The following is a 21908-nucleotide window of genomic DNA, read 5'->3' on the forward strand; positions in this document are numbered from 1 at the left end:
AAAAGCCACCAAGCCTCCCGGTTCAGCTTCCTCTCTATCCCCAGTGGCTCAGTACTGAGTCCTCGCCATGAAATCCTGCAAGCCATCCACCAAGCTCTCTCACCCTCCCCGCAGAACCAGTTCCCCCACATTCAGACCCAGGGGTGGCAAACCCGTGGCTTAGGAGTCTGGCACAACTTAAGGACCCCAGGTCTCCACCTCTTGTAGTCTCAGCCCCTGCTAAGGGCTTCCAGGGAACAGGCAGCACCCCACCTCCACAATCCCTGGGTTTTCGGCCCCCTGGCATCTGCTCACAAAGCTCCCAGCAGGCCCACCCTGCCCACACTCCAGCTTCTCAGGGTGCACCCCCCTTGAGGCAGACCCACCCAGTGGTGCTCCCTTCTGAAGGGTGCTTCGCTCCCTGGGAGATGTGACTCACCCTAGCAACTGCATTCAATGAGGCTCATGTTTGTCATCGCCTCAGCAGGTCCCTCCAGCTGTGAGGCCCCCCCTTCTTCACCCCCTGCTGCAAATGAGGCAAGACAGTGATATGGAACACCTACTATGTGCCAGGATGTTAACACACATCACTATTAGCCCTCATAAGAACCTTATGAATGGGCACTAGCCCCATGTCACAGATGAGGCCCAGAGAGTGAACCGAGAGGGCAGCACCAAAGGCCAAAACTTCTGCTTCAGACCTGGACTCTGTCTACCCAAGCGGAAAGGGGTATCCCCAGTATCCAGGGTGGCCTGGATTAATTTCTGGCCCCGGCAAGAAACCCGTGCAGGCAAACCCCCGGAGATGAGTTGATTCTTAGGCCTTTCTCTGGCCTCACAAGGCAGGACCTCTATTTTCCAATACATGGGTTCCAATTCCCTAGGCCACACCTTTAAGGATCTCGTGGAAGCTCAGATGCGCACCTCGGGAAAATGCACTCATGCCCATGACTGCGGGGCTGCAGAGCCCCTCACGGGAAAATGCACTCATGCCCATGACTGCGGGGGCTGCAGAGCCCTCATGGCTTCAGGGACCAACGAGCCACCGCAGGGAGGGCCCTGTGACACAGGCAGTGACCAGGGAGAGGAGTCTGTCTTTAAGAGGCAGTTTATTGTGGCCACTGCCCAATCAAGGGCTACAGACCAGCAGCAGCAGGTGAGCTGGGAGCGGCTGCACCTTCTTATGGAAGGCACACCTCACAGTCGCCAAGATGGTCAGCTTCACACACGGAAGTCACTGCACATTGCCAGGGCCGCTGGTAAAGGCCCGGGGGCAGGGCTGGGGCTCCAGAGCCCGGGCAGAGACCCACATGGTGGGCAGAAATTGTAGGTTCTGGGCAGGCAAGCAGGTGGCAATACTGACATGGTGTGGAGAGCTGGCCAGGGCCCAGCCTTGAGGGGTCACACCTCAGACAGAGCCCGGACTGAGCTCTCTGGGGCACGGAGGAGGATGAGTCTTCCCAGGGCTGAGGGCAGGTGAGGGAGGCCTGGCTGGGGCTGCCCTGGGAGGGCCTGGCGGGCTCAAGAAGCCCGGTGGCAGGGCAGCGGCCAGCAGCCGGTGGTCACAGAGGCTCGCTGCTAAAGTTGCTTTTGCTCTTTTTGCGCTTGGCCTTGGAGAAGGGGATGTCGAGGGACTCGAGGCGGAAGGGCCGGGGCTGGGGCATTTCCGGGAGCTGGGTGGGTGTGATGGCAGAGTTGTTGCTGAGAGGGGAGCCAAGGCCCGGCGGCGAGCTGTGGTGAGCTGTGGAGAAGGCAGAAAGTGCTGGTAAAGCCAGGGAGAAAGTCTTGAGAAGCGGTTCCAATGGAGGTCTCATTCTTGGCCCGGAATCCCAGTGCAAGGAGACAGATGGGCATGTGGAGGTCTCAAGCCTCACACTGGCACGGCCTGGGACCTCAAGGCCCAGCTCCACCACTTTCCAGAAGGCTGCCTTTGGGCGAGCCACTTCTCCTGGGCCGTACTTTCCTTATCTGTGCCGGGGGCACAGTGCCAGGTCGATGCTAGTTTCTTTCCTGGTCCCCCAACTCCAGTTGGTGTCACTTAAATTTCATTCTCCAAAATTTACTGCCATCGGACTGAGGCTAACTGATGGCGACACCCTGTAGGTTTCCGAGACTTTGCCTCCTGACAGGAGCAGACAGCCTCTGCTTTCTACCAGGGAGCAGCTGGGAGCTTTGAACCCCTCACCTTGCAGTTGGCGACTCAATGTGTAGCCCAGGACACAAGTGAAACCAACTCACTGCCATGGGGTCAACGCTGACATCCTGGTGGTGCGGTGGTTAGTCACTGGCCTACTAACTGCAAGGCCGGCAGTCGGAGACCACTAGCCAATCTTTGGGAGAAAGACGGGCTCTCTAGTCCCATGAAGAGTTTCAGTCTCGGAAACTCGGGGCAGTTTGACCCTGTCCTACAGGGTCACTAGACTCCACCATCAGGGATCCTTGAAAGGGCATTAAAGAACTAACGTTTTATTTTTCCGACCAATGACTGGAAGCTCTGTGGTCTGATGCTTATCTTAAAAGCAGAAGAATGAAGTCATTTTCTATTCTTGCTTTTAAAATGGTGTGTGTTCTTGTGGCTCTCTGCTCCTTGTTAGGTTCAAGTTAGCCATTGTCCCCCCATGGAGGTGGCCCTGAGGCAGTGAGAAATCACCACATGCCGCCCTGAGCTTTGTGCCCCGGGAGACAGACACCTCCAACACAGGCCCTTCCCCCAAAGGGAGACATGGAGACTGCCCACTGAGCCCTTCGCCTCAATTGGTTGTTCAGCTGGGGAGACACTCGGGTTGGCAGGACCTCCAACTCCAGGCCCCTGTGCCTCTCCCAGGGGTGGAAGGCCTGGCTGGCGCTGGGGAAGGGGCGGGAAGGCAGAGGGGTGTCACTCACTGAGGCTCTTCATTGGGTCCGTGCTGAGGATCTGGCTGGCCCTCTTGGGTCGGAAGTAGTTACTGGCAATATTTTCACTGTCACTTCGACTGAGCATCAGCTTGTAGCGGTCTTCTTCCTGCTGGGATCCCGGGTCCCGGCTGGTAAGGGCCCCTGGTATGTGCGGGCCCTGGAAGCCTGGTGGGGGAGCCTCCCTGACCTTCCCCTCACCTGGAGGGGTGGAGCAGGTGTTGCCCACTCTGGGGCACCTTACCTCCAGCCCCCCCAGGCAGCTCAGGCCAGGGCAGCCACAGTGGCCAGGGGCCCCCTTTTCCCTTCCTCAGCTTGGGGAGGGCTTTGTTCCCTGGTTGAATCAGGCCAACCTCAAAACTGGGTGTCCTGCCAGCTCGTGTGTGTGTGTGTGTGTGTGTGTGTGTGTGTTGCTTTACCCTCTGAGCCTGTCACGGGGAATCCAAAGCAGATATGACATAGGAGCCAGCTGGCACACTGGCCCTGCTGTCACCACAAGCCCAGCTTCTCCTCACTGCCTTTTCATCAGGGCAGCGGGCCTGCTGTCCTCGGTCGAGTCTGTCCTGCAGGGAACACCTTCCTCCCACTGGAACCGCCTCTGGCGTTCTGGTGGGCTGACCCTCTACACTTCCTGCCTGTATGACCCCACCTGGGCCAGTCTCACAAAGACGGCTCCCTGGGCACAGGAGGCCCGGGACCCAGGCAGATGCCCTCGGAACCTTCAGGATGCTGCCAGAGAGCAGGCTGGTCTCTTGTCTCATTGGATTATGAAGTGCCAGCGGCCAGGCGGTGCAGAGGGACACAGAACCCTGACACTGCACCCTTAGATCCAGCCATGCCTGCGCCTGGTCTATGAACATGAACTGACCAATCCCCTAATTTGCTGTTGAATATTTCCTGATGATCTCTATCGCTGGGGAGAAAAAGCACCCTGATCAATCGGGACCCCTCTATGGGGTCGGCAATAGTTTCCCTTACTAAAGAGAGGCGGCACGCGGTGTTCCCTGCAGCCACCCTTCCAGGTGCTTGGCTAGACCTCCTTAGCCAGGCAGGGGCCGTATGACTGAAAGGAATGTTCTGTGTGGACTTGCTGTGGCCACAGCCTGCTTCTGTAAATACAGCTTTATGGAAACACAGCCACACACATTCCCTAAGTGTCACCATGGCTGTTCTCCTGCGACCAGCAGTGCTCGGCGGTTCCCAGAGAAGAACCATGAACGTGCAAGGTTCAAGCAGGCACAGCAAATGCTTCCCAAACCCTGCCTCGCAGGCATTAGGGGGCTTCAGAAAAATTGCGGGGAAATTCCAGTGTCTTCTTCCTTCTTTTCCCAGCTTCTGAAGCCCCCTCTGCCTTTCATCATCACAATCAACTGTGGGAGAGGACAACATAGCAGCGTGGCCCGAGGATCTGGATCTCTGACCCCCCAGCCCCCAGAGGACCCTTGAACATGCTGCCGTCTCGGTTTGGAGAAGCGTCCGTCTGCACCAGCAGGATGGGCCTCCTTACCCCATTGTACTTCCCCCTAGGCCTAGGCTCCCAGCGCAGGCCCGGCCTTAATCCTTAGGTGAAAGGAGGGCAGGAGTCCAGGCCCCCACAGCAGTGCCCCGTGCCCCCCGCCACGCTGCCAGGGCCTTCCTTACCAGGCCTGGGTCTCCGTTGTCCGCTGCAGAGGTCTTGCGGACAGGCTTGCTCGGTGGCCCTGTTGGGACTGCCATGAGAAAAGAAATGCTGAGGTCCTGGGCTGAGGAGAGAGGAGTGGATGGACGGGGTGGACTAAGCTAGGGGCTATCCACAGAACTTGGGCTCAGGGGAGGGCACGTCCTCAGTCCAAACTCATTAGCTTTGACAAACAGATACCAAAGAAAGCTCCCCCCACCCCGGCTGCATGCAAGATGCGGGCAGGGGAGGGAAGGCGAGTCTCTGCAAGGAGGAGTAGGTGGCCGGCCACACCCATCAGAGAGGGCGGACGTGGACAGACAGACACTGTTGGCCGGGGGGAGGTGGAATGGAGGCCCTCAGGACATGGCCGGACAAGGTGGGCACTGCCACTTCATGAAGGAGTAGAGCCAGGCAGTGGCTGGAGAGAGACCCAAGGTGAGGTCTGGGGAGATGAAGGGACCCTCCAGATGATCCTGCCCAACCCCTACTTTGTAAAGATGGGACAATGAAGGTCAGTGATGACCGGTGACCGAAGGTCCCACGGGGGGGCCATCACAAGCGCAGGCAGCAGACCAGAGCATGCGCGCTGGTGTCCAGCCCTGTACCTACAGCTCACTCCACCTAAGTCCCTTCAACCCCCTGGATTCCCTCTCCTCACTCGCCCCTGCGAGGCTGAAGTCATCACAAAGATCCCTGGCCGTGACAGAAGGCATCCAACACCAACTATAGGCCAGGCGTCGCTCTAACCAAGCATCTCACAGGGGCAGTGAAGCCCAGAACAACTGGGACCTGTGCTGGGTGGTGACCCATCAGAAAAGGGAAGCCCCAATTTCTCCCACCAAAACCAAACCAAGCTCACTGCATCAAGTCCGTTCTGACTCAGAGAGACCCTGTGGGCAGCATAGCACTGCCCCTGTGAGCTTCTGAGATGAACTCTTTCCCCAGGGGTTTCCGAACTGCTGACCTTGCAGTTGAGCCCTGCTGGCGCAGTGCTTACACTTTGGGCGGCAAGCCACAAGGTCAGCAGCTAAAAGCCCATGCTCCCTGCTCCTCATTAGATTGAGGAGCTACACCCATGGCTACAGTCTCGGAGACCCACAGGGGCAGCTCTGCCCAACCCTGCAGGGTGGTCATGAGTGGGCATCGCCTCGCTCGCTGGCTGTCAGTTGGCTTTTCTGGTTTGGACCTTGCGGCTAGCAGCCCCATGGGCTCCTGCTTTCCCACTACACTACAGAGAGTGAGGATGGGTTGAGGCTGTACCCTGCTGCTTGGGGAACCCTGCCAAGTCCCGGTTCTCACTGACTTCCAGGAAGCACACCATAGACCCTCACACCCCCCTCTAAGGTGCTGCCAGGAATCCCCCTTCCTAGGTGAGGCGGCCAACTCACGGGAGAGACGCTGGAGTGAGGAGCCGGGATCCCGCTCCCAGCAGCCTGACTCCAGAACGGACCTTTCTCTCAGACCCCTGAGTGTGGGCCCCCAGGGGTCCATGGGCAGGGCGCCCTGGCAGACTGTAGGAGGGTAGACGGGGGGAGGGGGGAAGAAGGGGCGTGGGGCGTGAGCACGCAGGGGACAGCCAGGCTCCTGACCTACTGGGAGGCTGGTTTTCATGATGACAGGCTCGGGGATCTTCCAGAAGCCGTTATCCTCGTCCCAGGAGGACTCCCGCCGAATCTTCTCCAGGTTGCTGTAGTTACAGTCCCGGCGAATCAGGGGCTGCACCTGCTCCAGCAGCTGCTGGAAGAGCATGAAGTCCCGCTCCTGCCTGCGGATGGTGGCCAAGTAGTCGATCTTCTCCAACTCAAACTCCGACTGCAGGTCCTTGATCTCCACCTCTGCCGCCCGGAGCTGAAAGCAAAGCAGGAGGGGTGGTGAGCAGGGATACGCCCCCCACCCCCGCCCGCCCCGCTGACCATCCAACCAGTACTCCTTCCAGCTGGCCACACATCCATCTAGCCATCCATCCCTGTCTCCACCATCCGTCCATCCTGTCTCCCATACATTCATCTACCTGCCCTGCAACCACCAATCCTTCTATCCATCCACTCATGTATACTCCTCCCAACTCCCCTCCAGCATTCACATGTGCACCTACTTTGCAGAGGTTTTTACTAAGCCTGCAAAGGTTTTTGAAGAGGAGGAGGAGGAGGAAGAAGAAGAAAGAGGTGGTGTTCAACAAGCCATGTGCCAGCCTTTGCTCCTGACCCCACACTCACACATTGTATCTAGGACCTTTTGTTAAAGTAACCCTACAAAGACTAGACCCCACCACAGTCCTGAAGAGTCTCACAGAACGACACAAATCGTTTTTCTCAGGGAGCAGAGCCCTAGACACCCCTGAGTTCGCTCTCTCCCACTGCCACAATCCTCACACCCCAGCGAGCTCTGACTGGCCTCTGAGACTCGGTGGAGGGGGAGGACCTTCCAGATCCATCTCTCCAAGCCTTTATTGTAACGCTGGAGGGACTGATGACCAGTAACCTTCAGAGAGACACACAGGCATCCAGGGGCAAAAGCAGACTTTGAACCACCTGGAACGATCCACAGCTAGTTTCTCTCCAGCTTGGACAAGCCTTGAGCTTAAGAGTCACACCCCATCCCGGACTTGGCCATGAATTCCAGACTCTCCTGCCCAGGTCTGCCAGCCGGGCCCTCCGATCTCTCTAAGCATCCGGTGCTTAGCCATACCCAACTCCAGCCATACCCACCCCGCCCCCCCAAGCCCCACAAGGCCTGCTGCACGGTCTGTTTCCACAAAGAGAGGATACAGTTCAAACAATAGCAAAGCTCGATTGTGTAAATTCCCGAGACTGATCACTACAGGGATGGTTAGGTTTCGTAAGAATCTGACGCAGGATGTCCAGAAACTTGGCCGTGGAGGGGCAGCAATTCCCCAGGACGGGACCTACCAGTGGACTTCATAATGACATCTGCTGAAGGCAGAACCGACGCCTCAGTCACAGTCTACACTGACAACACTCTGTTTCTTCAGATAAGTTTTTTTACGTATGCACATGTGTGTACATGTATACTGACATGCACACATACACGGACATGTACATGAGGCCTCGCTTACCGGCATGGTTAGGTTCCAAAGACTGGGCTGTTATGTGGAATCCGGCATTCTTCAATAATGAAGGATGGCCCATATCCGCTCACAAAATGTAAGAGGACGACGTCATGACACAGCCGGATCATTGTGCATCAGGCCCAGTGTTACCTTGCATTTGTGACTATGTCACTGATGTGTGCAATAACTGGACAGTGGGCTTTGTCTGGTGGCATGTGAGATCATCGCTAAGGGCAGGGGCGGTCTAGCACTCTTCACACCAGCCAACCACCAAAAAGCACCCCCATGTCCGTCTGGAGAAGACACGTGGACAGTGTACACCTCTCGGGGGAGGAGTAGGGCGCAGCACAAAGGAATGAGGCAGAAACCACGCGGGCACATCTATAGTGTGAGCGGATCCGTACGTCGATCCAACACCTATGCTGCAAAGGAGTGAGAGGTGGGCTGGACTGCGCCATGTGCAGACATCGGGGTGGTCATGGGGTCTCCACATAGTTACCAGTTTGCTGCAATGCATAGTCACACATGCGATAAAGCACAGAGGGCGCACAGCCGTGGAAACGGCTTAGACAGACTCACCTGCAAGACTGAGGGAGTTGGCTTGAAAGCTAAAAGCCACAGCCCTGCGAGTCAAGAGCCAAAACCCGCAGACAAGGTTCTAGCACCCCTGTCTGGTGAGCAGCGTGTGGGGTCTTACGAGTGTGCGAGCGGCCATCTGCAAAGCCACCCCTGCTCGCCTCCCAAAAGGAGCGTGGAGAGAAGACAGGCTCAGGGGACATCTGTCCAAGGGCTAGCGGCCCACAGTCACCTGTGCCTGAGACCAGAACCCGGCAGTACCTGGCCACCACAGACCATGCTGATCGGGAGCACAAGAGAATGTTCTGGGTAGAAGGGGAGAAACTCAAATTCATTAAAAAAGAAAGTCAAAAGGACCAGGCTTATTGGTTTGGTGGAGCCTAGAAGAGACCCCGAGCCCATTGTCCTAAAGGGCTCTTCTAAGGAGGGGCCACAGCAATGGCCACCTCGCCACCCAATGACAGGGCAAAAGTAAGTGCTGGCCCCTGGGAGGGGTGTGCTCCTGAGGACACTCAACTACAGGACACCAAAGGGCAACATCTGCCCACAAAGAAAGAGAAAGAAGGCAGCATGGGGCGGGGCAGCCAGGGGAACAACGGAAGCAGGGAAGCGGGCACAGCAGAGAGTGCAGGCAGGCTCCCTCCTGGAGCAAGCTGCGTGAGCGTTATTGAAATGGAAAACCCACTGCTTATACACTTCCACCTCCGGCACAAGCAGATGCTGAACAGAAAAGAGCCTGAAACTGGCATTCAGTCATGTGAGCGCATTTAGATGATCTTGAAGATGAAATGAAACAACTGAACTATGGAATGTTGTATCTCTAAGAGCGCCCAATAAAATGATTTAAAAATAAATCAAACAAAGACTTGTTGCCATCTGTTCGTTTGTTTTCAGAAGGCAGGCAGGAGAGCTCTCCACCCACACTGCTGTAGGGCAGCCTCGGGGTGAACGCGGCCGCGCTGGCACCCGGCCGTCTCACGTGTGTCGTAGACCTGTGTCCCACAGCGTGTCCACTGACTGGCTGTCTGGAAGTACATCACAGCCTGTCCTCAGAGGCTCCGCTAGGTAGACTCAAGCCTCTAGGCTTTAAGTTAGCAGGAAGCACCTTAACTATTCGCACCATCGAGGGACAGCTCAGTCAGGGAGAGGGGGGACTTCTAAGGGCGGCTTAGGACACACACACATATACACACACACACACACGTCTGCTTGCTCAGGAAGAACTAGTCTTCGAAATGGTGATCAAATTACAGGATATTCACCTGAGAACATCAGGGGGTATTATGAAAAAGCAAGACAATCGCCAAGAAGATTTTTTAAACGAACAACAAAAAGTAATTGACTTAGAAGATGTCAGGCCGAGGGCGATCCAGAAAACACTCAGACCCTGGAAATAGGCCGAAGAGGTGATGCCATCTCCCTGCAGAGTGTCGGCGCTGCCCGGCAGACCCTCGCACCCCCTGGACGTGTGCTGACTGGTGAACTGGCAGATACCCAATTGCTCTCCATCTTGCCGAAAGGACAGCCCCGCCCTTTACCCCTGCCGGCACTGCAGGTTATCAACCAGTGTTCTCATGTCTGTTGGCAAACGTATTTCCGCCCTGTGATTGTGCATGTTTACATGTGCAAATATAATCTTCAACTGCTCTTTGACGTGGTCTTACTGTCTTAAATGCGTTACCTAATGAGGTCAGGGGAATGTTGGATATCTGTTTATTTTATATTTAGCCAATGAATCAGCTTCTTTTAAAAATGAGAGTTTATCAGGAGCATGAGACTTTATCCTGAGACCAGATGCATGCTCTGGCAAGCTACTCACCAGTGATACCAGTGTTTCCAGGGCAGGGACTGGGGGAGGACCACTGCAGATGGGCAGGGAGGACCCTGTGCAGGGAAAATGCAGAGAGAGGCAGAAGTGCGCTCTCCTCTCCCCTAGCTTCCTGTCCATGCTGAGCTCAGCCAGCCCAGGAGGGGCTTCCCTCTGGTCACAAGTCGCACCTCAGAGTCCCTGCTTCCTTGAGAACTGTCCTGGCCCCATGCACAGTGCCCCCAGGAACGCGGGGGTTCTGCTAATGCCCCCCTGCTGGCCGTGGCAAGGCACTTACACCCCCATGAAAGGTGCATAGCAGCTCTGCAGCTTTCTCTCCCCGCACCGCCCACTTCTGACGCTTCAGTGTCCATCCCAGCCCTGCTCCCTGGCAGCAGGGACAGACTTGTGACCTTTCCTGCCTGCCTGCCGGGGCCAGTGATGCCTGGGTGTGGGAAGAGGGGCTGGCGGCCCTCACCTTCTTCTGCATCTTCTCCAGCAGCTTGCTCTTGGCCCTGACCTCCTCCTGGATGGAGTCGTAGACGGTGAGCAGCATCCAGTCCCCGCTGTCCTCGTCTGAGTTCTGCAGGGCCGCCACCAGCTGCTTCTTGCGCTCGTCCGCGTACCGCTTCCGCCGCTTGTGCTTCTCCTTCAGGTCCTTGTTCTTGGCCTGCTCCCCGCCCACCACCTGCCGCTCCAGCAGCTGCAAGCTGGAGGAGAAAGGCAACTTGACCACACCTGACGTTTGGTCAACACTTGCTCACGTGCTGACTCAGGTGATCTTTGTCTTACCCAGATCCTCCCAGAAAGCCTTTCAGTTTCCAGAGAAGGAAACTGAGACTCAGTGTGTCTAGTCACTTGCTCAGGGTCAGACCCGGGGGGGTGGGGGGCGGGGAACCTCCCAATCTGTCCCCAGCAGCGGTGGTGACCGTAGGACAAGGGAGGTGAGTCTCTTCCTGCAGTGCCAAGCTTCCCCCACTTCTTCGCGCCGATGGGGCGCTGCACCCCACACCTGGGCAGACTGGGGCCTCCTCGCTCTGAGGCGCTCTGCATGGTCAGGGCCATTCTGCACTCCTGGGCTCCGGGATCCGACACTGGCAGGGGCTAAGCCCGGAGCCAGAAGTAAGCATGAGGCTCAGAGAAGCTTCGCAGCCAAATCTGTGAGGCCTGCGCTCCAGGTAGGCTATTTACTGCTGGGGTGGCCTGACTCTAGGGTGGGACAGGGACCCAGGATGCTCCCTGGAGGTTTGGGACAAGCCATCTGCACCCCAGGTCCCACCCTGGGGAGGGAAGCTTACCGGGCGAGCACCTGCTGCTGGTCCACCACGTGTGGCGCGGCCACCTCCACGCCTGCGCTCTCCCTCTTCAGGCCTCCTGGGGCCAGCAGGGGGCAAGGCTGGGCCACCAAGGCCACGGGGGTCTCCGCTTCAGCCTCCACATTGTGCTCTGGGGCAGGAGCCACCTCCTTGGACACTTCTGGGGCTAGACCAGCCTCCTGAGCAGAGAGAAATGAGCCTGTGGGTGGCAGAAGCGGGGAGGGGAGGCAGCCCCGGGGGGCCCTCAGCCCCGGGGGGCCCTCAGCCCCCAAGGGGGCATCCCAGCCCCTCCACTGCCTGGGATAGATCTGTGGCAGAGACACCAGCTCTACAGCTCCCAGTGAATTCTACACTCTCCCAGCTTGCCCACCCACTCCATCCTAGCTCCACAAGGCAGAGCCACTCCGAGAGGAGAAATCAAGTCCCAGGCACCCATCCCCACTTCCCTTCCAGGCCTGCAATGCTCCCCCCAACATGGCTTCACCCTGGCCAACCCCTATCCACCTGAAGCTATTCTGGCCTGTTTCTAATAAAGTCGAGACCCTTCCAGCCCCAGGGATCTCCGTATTTGCCTCTGCCTTCCCTGGGCTCCTGCTTACTGCAGGAGTCACATCCAGTATGTCACTTTCCTGGCAAGAGCTCCCTGGGCCTCCACCGACCTTCTGCCCTGCCTTCCACCCTGGGGCTTGGCTCGGGCAGGGCGAACTCCAGGATGCAGGGCTCACCAGCCATCAGGGCCTAAGAGCGGCTGCCTATGTTCTTTCTCTACAAAAGCACATCATCGAAAGCCCCTGCTTTGTCCCACCCAATACGGTGGCCTGCTGGGCTTTCTTGGGAAGCAGGTGGAGCCCTGAGGGTCTTCCTCTGTCTAAGGGGGCACTTTGGGGCTGTAACCACACCCCCCCCCCTGGGGAAACCAGAGATCTTGGGCACTGCAGTCCTCTGACTGGGGCTTCGCTTTGCAGGGACCATCTGGTACAACTCTACGATCAGGGTGCTGCCCCGGTGCCCAGTAGGGGAACAGAGAGAGAGGAGACAGGCCCTTGAAGCCCCTTCCACACAGAGAGCCCCCCACCCCACCCAGGCACTCACGATCTTGGGCAGGGCAGGGCCGTTGGTCTCAGCTTCAGGCCTAGGGTTGCTGAGCTGCGGCAGATCTGCCAGGAAGGGTTGCTGGGGGTGGGGGGGAAGCATGGTCTGAGTCCTGGGTCTTAAGCCCATTCTTGCCCTACCTCCCCTGCTGAGAGGAGGTGTGGCTGGGGGCAGTGAGGGCCAGAGGGAAGGAAGGGCAAGAAGGAGAGTGGTCTGCGCACCCACAGGCTGTATGCCAGAGCCTACACTGTCTCCTGGGAGGCGCACAGCACCACCCCCACTTTAAGGATTACAAAGGGAGGCTCAGAGAGCTCAATGCCCAATGTCACCCAACTTCACTAAGCGGGGGAGCTGAGATCTGCAACCAGGTCTGTGTGCCTGACTCAAAGGCTTGGGGTCTCTACACACACATGCATATGCGCGCACAAGAGAGAGAGAGAGAAATCAGATATCAGACATGGGGAAAGGAGCACTTCTAAATGAGTTTCAAGGAGGCCTGCCAGAGGAGAGGATGATGGACAAGGCCAGGGTGAGGGAGGGCAGCAACCCTGGTTCTGTTGGAGGGGCCTGAGTTTTGCGAGATGCAGAGGGGCTGGGCCAAGACCCCTTAGCCCTGCAGGCCTTGCACACTCGGCAAAGTCCCCAAACAGGTGTCCCTTGGGCAGCAGGCCAGGGCCTACCTGGCAGAACTCCCTTCCCCAGTCCCATGAATGCCAGGCCCCAAGTGGTCACCAGAGCCCGTACCACATGGGGAGAAAGCAGAAGGGGCAGCTCTGTGCTTCACCAACAGCTCTGTGCCCCACCCCACCCCCAGCCCTGCATGGCATCAGCTACCTGCTCAGGGACTTTGGCTGTGTCCTCGGGGGGCCTGTCTGCCTTGGCCACGGTGGCGGAAAGTTTGGCCAACTTGGCTTCCAGCTCAGCAAAGGGGTCCTGTAGGCCCGGCAGCAATTCCAGGACCTTCAGTTCTGGCTTCTCTTCCTGGAGGGAACTCACATCCCCCCAAGGAGACCTGGTGGCCTCCTGGCTGACACACTCCTCCGGGAAGTACTTGTCCTTGGGCTCCAGCTCGGGCTCAGGCTCAGGCTCCAGCTCTGGCTCTGGCTCTGGCTCCAACTCAGGCTCAGGCTCGGGCTCTGGCTCCGGCTCAAGCACAGGCTCAAGCACCGGCTCCAGCTCCAACTCGGGCTCCGGCTCGGGCTCCGGCTCATGCAGGGAGAATTCCAGGTTGGAGGGCTCATCAAGCCCAGGGAAGGCCTCAGACAAAGCCAGGCCCTGGAGCATGTTTGACCCGTCAAAGGCAAAGGAGCTCTCTGACTTGGAGCTGGGCAGGGTGGGCAGCTCATCAGGCAGGGAGGAGCCCTCCGACTTGGAGGCCTGGGTTCTGAGCAGAGCCGCCGGTCTCGCAAGGAGTTTGGGCTCTGGGGCCACCTCGCACTGGAAAGCAGGCAGGGACTCACACCTGTGGGCGAACTCGGCCTTGGACATGATCTCGGCCTTGTAGAGAACTTCTGCCTTCAGGATCGCTTCTGTAAAGGAAGACACGTCCAAAGCTTTGTCAGGAGTTAGGCGGCACAGACTCTTTCTCTGGAGGTTGGCCCCAAGCTCACCATCCCCCAAAGACCCGCTAGAATGAGAGGCACCCCACTCCACACCCCACTGAGTCTGCTGACAGCCCGTACGTGCCTACTCAGCTCTCCCCATCGGAAGTCCCACCGCATCTTCCCACCTCTTCCAGGAAGCCTCGCCTGAGCATGACCATGACCATGACCACACTAGGATGTCTCCATGCTCTGAGCACACGGGCCAGCAGGTACTGGGCTCCGACCACGCTGCCTGTGACCACTCAACCCAGGATGGCCCTGTGGTCGCATCACCTTTGCAGGCTGTGAGCTCCTGGGCAGCAGATGCCGCCCCCATGCCCTTGGGTGCCCCGAGTATCCTGCCAGGTCAGGGCTCTTGCCCACAGGTGCTCTAGAGTCACAGCAATTGAATGAAAGGGTGAAGGTGACAGTTCAACTCGCTGCCATCGAGTCAGTTCTGACCCCTCGCTACTGTACAGAATAGAGAGGAGCCGCCCCTGGGGTTTCTGAGGCTGTCCATCTGTACAGGGGCAGGAAGCCGCCTCTTCTTCCCGCAGGCGGCTAGTGGCTCAAACTGCTGGTCGTGGGGTTCGCAGTCTGACACTGCTCACTAGGCCCCAGTGCTCCTTGGAGGTTGGAGTTGAAGTCCCATCAGACAGATCAGCTCTGGAACATACACTCCAGGGAATACTATGCTCCCCTGAACAACGGCGAGGGCCCACGAGACACCTTGTGGCTCGGAGGGTCCTGGAACCCACTATGCCGAGTGAAAGTGAGCACGGGAGACCAGGCCAAACCCGCTGGGAGGCTGGAGCAGACCCTCCGAAGGGCAGAACCTGCTGGGATCTGCCCCTGGGCTTCTTCTCGGAGGAAGTGGCACCTGAGTTGGGTCTGGGATCCCACAAGGACCTTCATGGCCCAGGAGGACTTTGTTGCCGCTTCTGTCGGCTGCCATCGAGTGGGCCCCGAAGCGTGTGACTCTGGGTTTTCACAGGCTGCTCTTCAGAAGTGGCTCACTGGCCTGTTCCTAGTTCATGCTCGTCTGAAGCCCTGCTGAAGCCCATCCGCAGCATCGCTGTGCCTGAGCCGCCTTGGCTGGACTCACACCAAGGACTCCAGGCGGAAGATGAGGCCTGGGCCCCTGAGCCGAGCCCCACTGCCCCCCGCCCCCCCAGCGGGGTATTAGTCCGGCTCTCCTCCCTCCTGTCCGGCACTTCACCCCTGGTCTTAGAGTCCTGACCATTCTGTCCCCGAGAGGTGGCCTCTGCTCCTCCACTGGGGCCTAAGCCTGGGTTCCTGCTCTGGTGGACGAGGATCACAGGAGCCCCTGCCTCACTGGGCTGTGGGGAGAGCCCCCAGAGGGACAGGAGGGAAAGGACCAGGCACACAGGTCGGAGGACCTCACTGAAAGCCTCATGGAGACAAGAGTGGGTTTTAGACTGTTTAGAAGGCTGCAGGGACCCCTCTTGCACGCTGAAAGCGAAGAGGACTTGAAGCGCTTGCTGAGGAGATGGGCAACTATAGCCTGCGGGGTGGGTCACTCTCACTGACAGAAAACACACATCCTCACCACGGGCCCCCAGGAGCCTCACGGCACCGGGAAAGGGACGGAAGACGTCATCTCCCTGCACCCACAGTTGTAGGGAACTGCATGTCCCTCAGCCCTGGATCAAAGCCATATACAACCTTCATGTATTTACTCTCGGTTTTCTGTCATATAAATTGTGCCTAGTGGTCTTCCTGCCCTTGTTCCCCCTGCGGTCACTAGATACTTGACCTTTGCTAGGATTGGTGCTCAATTGCTAGCAGCCACTACGCTCATTGGACAACACACACCTGGTGGCACTTCCGCCAGGCGCCTGGTATGCCTCATGAGCATGTGGACCTGTTTGAGCACAATTGCCTGCCATTTATTCCTTATTTGGTAGGTGTGTGACTATTGGCTACCCCAGCTATACCTTATTTCCATATGACGTAATGGTGCCCGCCCTTCGCTGGCTATTTAAGCCTCTGCTCTCAGTTCAATAAACGAGACTTGATCAGACTCCTCTCTTGTCTCCATTCTCCGCGTCTCTTGCCCATCTTCATTCCCAGTCCCTCTTTCAGGGACCCACGCTGTTGATGACCCGCGGGACGGGTCACATAGTCAACGGGGGAACGGTAGCCACTGAACCAAATGATGGCCTTGCGCTGGGAAAGTCTGTTGGAAAGGCCCTCTTGAAAGGGTGCAGAAGAAAAGGCATCACTTTGAGAACGAAGGTGTGTCTGTCCCGAGTCACCTCATCTGCAGGCAGAAACTGGACGACCACGAGTACGGCCAGAATGCTCAGACGCAAGATGACAAGACTTCCTCTCGCGTGCTTTGGATACGCTCTCATGAGGATCAGGTCCCTGGAGAAAGGAGGCCCTCCCGCTTGGTAAACTAGAGGTCAGCAAAAACGACGAGGACCCTGTAACCAGGCCAGCAGCACAGTGGCTGCAACGTAACAAGGCTGAGGCTAGCCCGGACCTGGCGGCATTGACTCTGTTGTCCACAGGGCTCACGGTGAGCCAGACAGACTTGACACAGCTGTGGTAGTCACCTAATCTGCTGTCAGTTTGAGTGTAGGGGGTGGAGTCTAGCCTGTCAATCTGGAGATAGCCAATGAGGCTTCTGGGTGGGCATGGCCTTCTCCTGAGGATTCTGGGAACTCCTGCATTTCCTTCTTGGAGGCGGGAGGCCCTCTCTCCGCTCACTCCCCCTAGAGACTCTCTACTGACAAGACACATGCATCTATGCTGACGGCAGCCAGAGCCCTGGAGCTGGAGGAGCCATGTGGAGACCCACACCAGCGCTGAGATGCTTCCACCACCACTGGATCCACAGAGTACATGCCCACTGGCCTGTGTTCTTCCTGCACTAGGCTTCATTGCATGTGTTTCCTGAGTCTGAAGAGGAATTTATAGATACGTATGGACTAATATCAGACTTAAGGACTTGTTTTGGACTGGGCTGGGTTGTTTTCTTAATGTACAGTTGCTCTTGTATATAAATCTCTTTCTTATACATTTATGAGTGTCTATATTTCTAGTCTACCCAGACTAACACAGCAACCAACCACAAACCCCCAACAACCAGGAAATCTGGGCTGCCTGGCAGCATGGCATAGATGGATGGGGTGGAACATTCTAGAAATGCTAAAGAAAGGAAAATATTCTTGCTCATAACTGACTGTTTATCACAGGATGAGCTCAAAAAGACTACAAAAATGCGGACACTGGGGGCAGGTCTCACCCATAAAACAAAGGTGGTGTTTTATAACTCTCTGTCACAGCTGCTGAAGATCCAAGACTACCTACAGCTTTCTAGGTTACAACTCAATATAAAAAACACAAGACCCCCACTGCTGGGCCAATCAATCCATACGAGAAATGGAGAAAAGACCAAGAAGTTCACTTAACAGGTCTCCCGTCGAACCCTCCCGGAAGCAGAAGTCAAAAGCTGGAACCATCTATCACGTTGGACAACACTGCGCACAGAACCTCTTTACAGCGTCCCAGAGCAAGGACGTCAACGTGAAGCCCAGCGTGCCCCTGACCATAGCCGCGGGCTTTCAGCCACTTCATACACATGTGACAGTTGAAAAATGAATAAGGAAGACCACGGCGAACGATGCCTATGCATTGTGGTGCTAGCCCAGAATGCTGCCAATCACATGGACTGCCGGGAAAACCAATCTGTCTTGCAAGAAGCGCAGTCAGAATGCGCCCCAGAAGCGAGGATGGCGAGGGGACAGGTCGTCAGGAGGGACCAGTCCCCGGAGAAGGACATCATGCTTGGTCAAGTGGAGGGGCCGTGAAAAACACAAAGACCCTCGACCAGATGGACTGACACGGTGGCGGCAACAACGGGTTCAGGCCTAAATAATTCAGCTTGTGCGGACGGTGAAGGACTGAAGGGCCGGGCAGCACTCTTCCCATTGAACAGAGTGGGCAATCTATAGCAGCGCCTGATAACAAATCAGCCAGAGGCACGGTCGTGGGCGTTGGAGCGAACCTTTGACTTTAAGAACTCATTGCCATGGAGTCGATGCCAATGCACAGCAACCCACTGGGACCAGGAGAACTGCCCCTGTGGGTCTCCGAGACGCTTCACCCTTTATGGAGCGGAAAGCCCGTCTTTCTCTGGAAGGGAGCCTCGTGCACAGAAACTGCTCTCTACACCCCGATCCTGAGAGGGGGTGAAGGGCCAGCTCACCTGTCTCTTTCCGCAGGTTCTCCTCCAGCGTGGACAGCTTCACGTCGTAGGAGTTGCGCATGGCGGTGATGTCCTCCTCCAGCCGGGCCCGTGACTCCTGCTCCGCCTCATAGTCGGCCTTCAGCCTGGCCAGGCGCTCCTCATACTCCTGGGGCCGGGCCGTGGAGGTGGGGAGGGGTGCACAGGGGAGACGGAATCTGATCACCAAGTCAGAACACAAGTCTATGCTTGCTTCTGAGTCAGCCACATGGCGTCTATTCATTACACACAAGTCAGAAACCCAGAAATAAGCCCAAAGCATAACATGGAAGTTATCCACATGACCCTGGGATACCTATGTCTGACGTGGAAGCCTCTCCTGAACTTACTTTCCTCTCTGCACTCGTTAACGGGCCAGTAATATGAGGGGACTTCTCAAAGCGGGTGGGAAAATAAAAAGTGAAATTTTCCCGGGAAGTCTTCAAAGTGCCCCTGACCGGCCCTCCACCCTGGGTGGTACAAACAGTTCGTGTGTTTGGCTTCTAACCGAAAGGTCGGAGGGTCAGGTCCACCCAGTGGCACCTGGGAAGGCAGGTCGTGAGATCCACTGCTGAAAATCCGGCCACTGGAAGGCCTCTGGGGCGCAGTTCTACTTGGACCACGTTGGGGCGCCAGAGAGCGGACAGGATTCAAAGCCCACTGATTTGTTAATGATATGTACACAGCATGTCTTTATGTTAAATCTTCCCCACACACAACAATATATCGTGAATACTTTCCAGCACCGACAAGTTCATGCTTGCCAAATGGTCCCCAAGCCATCATGGACAACACAGCTTCTCTATCAGCTTCATGCTCCATCTCGGCTCTGCCAGCCAGCTCTAGTCCAAACCCCGAGTTCACAGGATAAATCTTGGCTCCCGACATAACTCCCAGCCCCCACCCACCCCTCCGACCTCCTCTCATTTGGGGCTGTCACTTCCCCCACTTCTCCCCAGCGCCGGTCAGATACTCCCAGTAGTCTCTTTACTGGCTTCATTGGCCTGACGCCCCTATCCTGCCCGGTGGCTTTGGTGCCTCACGCAGGGGAGGACTGGATAGCTGTCTCCTGGGTCCGTTAGCAAGCAGGCCTGCTGGGCTAAGGAGTCACGTGTGAGACGTGGGCAGGGCATCCTGAAGGCAGTGCATGCACCTGGCTGGCAGACAGACACCCCACCACAGCTTTATGGGCTGAAGTAAGCCAAGAGGGGGCAGGGAGCCCGACCACCAGTGCCCACCTCACCAGATACCATGTCGGTGGGAAAGCAGCCTAGAAGGGAACGAGGTACCCGGCACTGACGTAGGTTCTCTGGTCTGGGAGGACTAGGGGAGGACACCAGACCGGTTGGTGTGGAGTTTATTCCAAACCCAACAGTGCCCTCGTGGGTACAAGACCTATGCTCTAGTGGGTGGCGGATGACTGGTTTGTCAGGAGATTGCCAGGCCTTTCTTCCACGTAACTGTGAGTGGACTTGAACCTGCAACCTTTCTGGTAGCAGGCAAAGACCACCTGAACTACAATGCATCAGCAACCTACATAGACCAGGTGTCAGCCTCCCGGCACACCAGCAGATCTACTGAGGCCCAAAGAGCTGAAACTACTCCATCAGGGCTGCATGGCTCTAGGTGGCCTTGCTGCCCCTGCTCCATCCCCCATTGCCGCTTTCTTCCTCACTCAGCAGAGACGGCAGACCCACCGTCACCCTCGGACCTCCAGCACCCTCCCTCAGTTCCACGGAGAAAGTCCTGACTTCAGCCCACCCACACCCACACCCTGAGCCAACACTGGCTGGAAATACACACACGTTCACACACAATCTGCGTGCACATGCACACACACATGCAGCCACGTCACAGCCATGTCAGGCCCTAAGCACTCAGCGCCTTCCGCTGCCCTGCATGTCCCCTACCCTCTCCACTCCTCCCCACTGTCCACCTGCTTCAGAGAGAAGGTGGAGACTCACCTCAAACCCCTCTCCTCCCCACACCCTCCATCCACCTGCAGCTCCCCCAGATGCCCAGCAGGGGATGAATCACTCGAAGCCAGTCCCACCCCACTCGGGGACTGTGCTCTTTCAGCCCCCCACCCCGTCCCCATGCCCACCACGTCCTCCCTCTGCACAGTCATCCCCTACAGTCGGCAAGACAGGTGCGATGACCTCCAAAAGTCAAGCAAACCTACACAAAGACCCTCCCTCGGTCCCACCTTTCCTCCAGCCACATGCCATCACCAGGTGGGCTTTTGGGAAATGCTTGTAGGTGATAGATGGGGGAAGGGGTGGCTCGGGGTCAAACTCAGGCCCCCAGCTCCTCACCAGTACTCATTCACAGCAGCAGGAGGGGAAGACAGGCCCTCTGCCTCCTGGACCTGCTCACCATGAGCAGACAGCGAGTCGTCGGAGAGGTGAGGGCCAAGGTCACGGACCCCAGAAGAACCGGACTTGTGGAAACACAAGCTGGATAGACCCTCGAAATCTTACGGCCAAGTCCCGCAGGACACAAACGCTTCACACCCTCTGCTTGTGACGGGGCCCCTCCAGGTCCTGTGACCTCTTCCTGCAAGGGAGGAGCACGGCTCCGGCACAAAGTGCTCAGGAAACATCAGCGGACGACGTGAACAAAGGGGGGGAGCGCAGGCTGTCCTCGGGCAAGCTCGGCTCACAGAAGAAACGCCACGGTTAGTCCACAGAAACTGGGGGGGGGGGGGCGGGTTCAGATCCTGCACAGGGCAGGATCCTCCACCAGGTGCGCTGCCCAGGTCAGTGTCATGTCTCCCTGTGACCACCAGAGGGAGGCAGCGGCCCCTCGGTGCACAACCAGGATGCGGACCCACCTAATACTAACTACTGAGGAGTCCGTGGCAACTCGTGGAGCAGCTCCGTGGGGTGGAGCCTGACGGCCCCTGCGAGTTTCCCAACCTGCGGCTGTTGACGGGAGTGGAAAGCCCTGTCCCTCTCCCGTGGGGAAGCTGATGGCTTTGAACTACTGACCCTGCAGCAGTTAGGGGGCCAAAGGGGTAACCACGACGTCCCCAGGGCTCTTTGGCACCTAGTACAGGACGTCCTTATAGAGAAGCTGGCTGTCCACTGTCACTGCCTGATCTCATTCCCCTCCCTCCTGTAAACTTGTGCTCTGCCGTCCTCGAGGGCCCCTCCCTCCCAGCACCTCCTGTGCCGGGCCCACAGACCCAGGGGGCACCTGACACCCAGGACAGCCCAGAGGCTCCCCGGCCCTTCAGAGTGGCAGTCACTCGGGCACTCTGGCCAGCTTCGCCAGCCCTCTGGTCGGTCCCAGGACTGAGCCCCTGGGGCTTACTGGCTCTGGATCCCAAAGGCTGCACTTAAGCCCCACTGCCCGACAGCAGACACCTTGGCAAAGCTGTTCCTGCCTGGTATGTCCTCCGTTCAGGAAAATCAATGCCCTAAAGGGACTGTCACATGCCAAATTCTGCAACCTGTCTGAGCACAGTCCTCAATGACTGGGGCCTGTGGCAGCCACAGGGTGGGGCCGGGCGAAGCCTGAGGTGGGGCCAGCCTGCTCTCCCCGCCTGCTCCCAGGGACCCGTCTGCACACTGAGGGTGTGGCCTGCCCGCTGTCCGCAGGGGTGCTGAGAAGGCACACAGGCGAGGGGACCCAAGTGGCCCAGGTGAAAACCTTTTCTTTGAGGCTAACTGCCCA

General features: G+C 57.5%; 1 protein-coding gene across 3 annotated transcripts in view; it reads right to left on the reverse strand.

Annotated features, from left to right (window-relative positions):
- Positions 1–1053: 1053 nt before the first annotated feature.
- The window catches only part of KIF17 (kinesin family member 17), a 41638-nt gene continuing 20783 nt past the window's right edge, over positions 1054–21908 (reverse strand). The window contains exons 7-15 of one of the 3 annotated variants that reach the window (XM_075551569.1): positions 18213–18360; positions 13227–13921; positions 12393–12473; positions 11283–11479; positions 10463–10694; positions 6121–6379; positions 4513–4580; positions 2863–2980; positions 1054–1720 (exon numbers count right to left, since the gene is read on the reverse strand). In XM_075551569.1, coding sequence (XP_075407684.1) covers positions 1542–1720; positions 2863–2980; positions 4513–4580; positions 6121–6379; positions 10463–10694; positions 11283–11479; positions 12393–12473; positions 13227–13921; positions 18213–18360 — 1977 coding nt within the window. In that variant the 3' untranslated portion in view covers positions 1054–1541. Of the gene's footprint in view, positions 1721–2862; positions 2984–4512; positions 4581–6120; positions 6380–10462; positions 10695–11282; positions 11480–12392; positions 12474–13226; positions 13922–18212; positions 18361–21908 lie in introns of all 3 variants that reach the window. The other 2 variants (XM_075551562.1, XM_075551577.1) reach the window with 2 other exon arrangements.

The sequence above is a fragment of the Tenrec ecaudatus genome, chromosome 1, assembly GCF_050624435.1.
Source record: "Tenrec ecaudatus isolate mTenEca1 chromosome 1, mTenEca1.hap1, whole genome shotgun sequence".
NCBI classification, from domain to species: domain Eukaryota; kingdom Metazoa; phylum Chordata; class Mammalia; order Afrosoricida; family Tenrecidae; genus Tenrec; species Tenrec ecaudatus.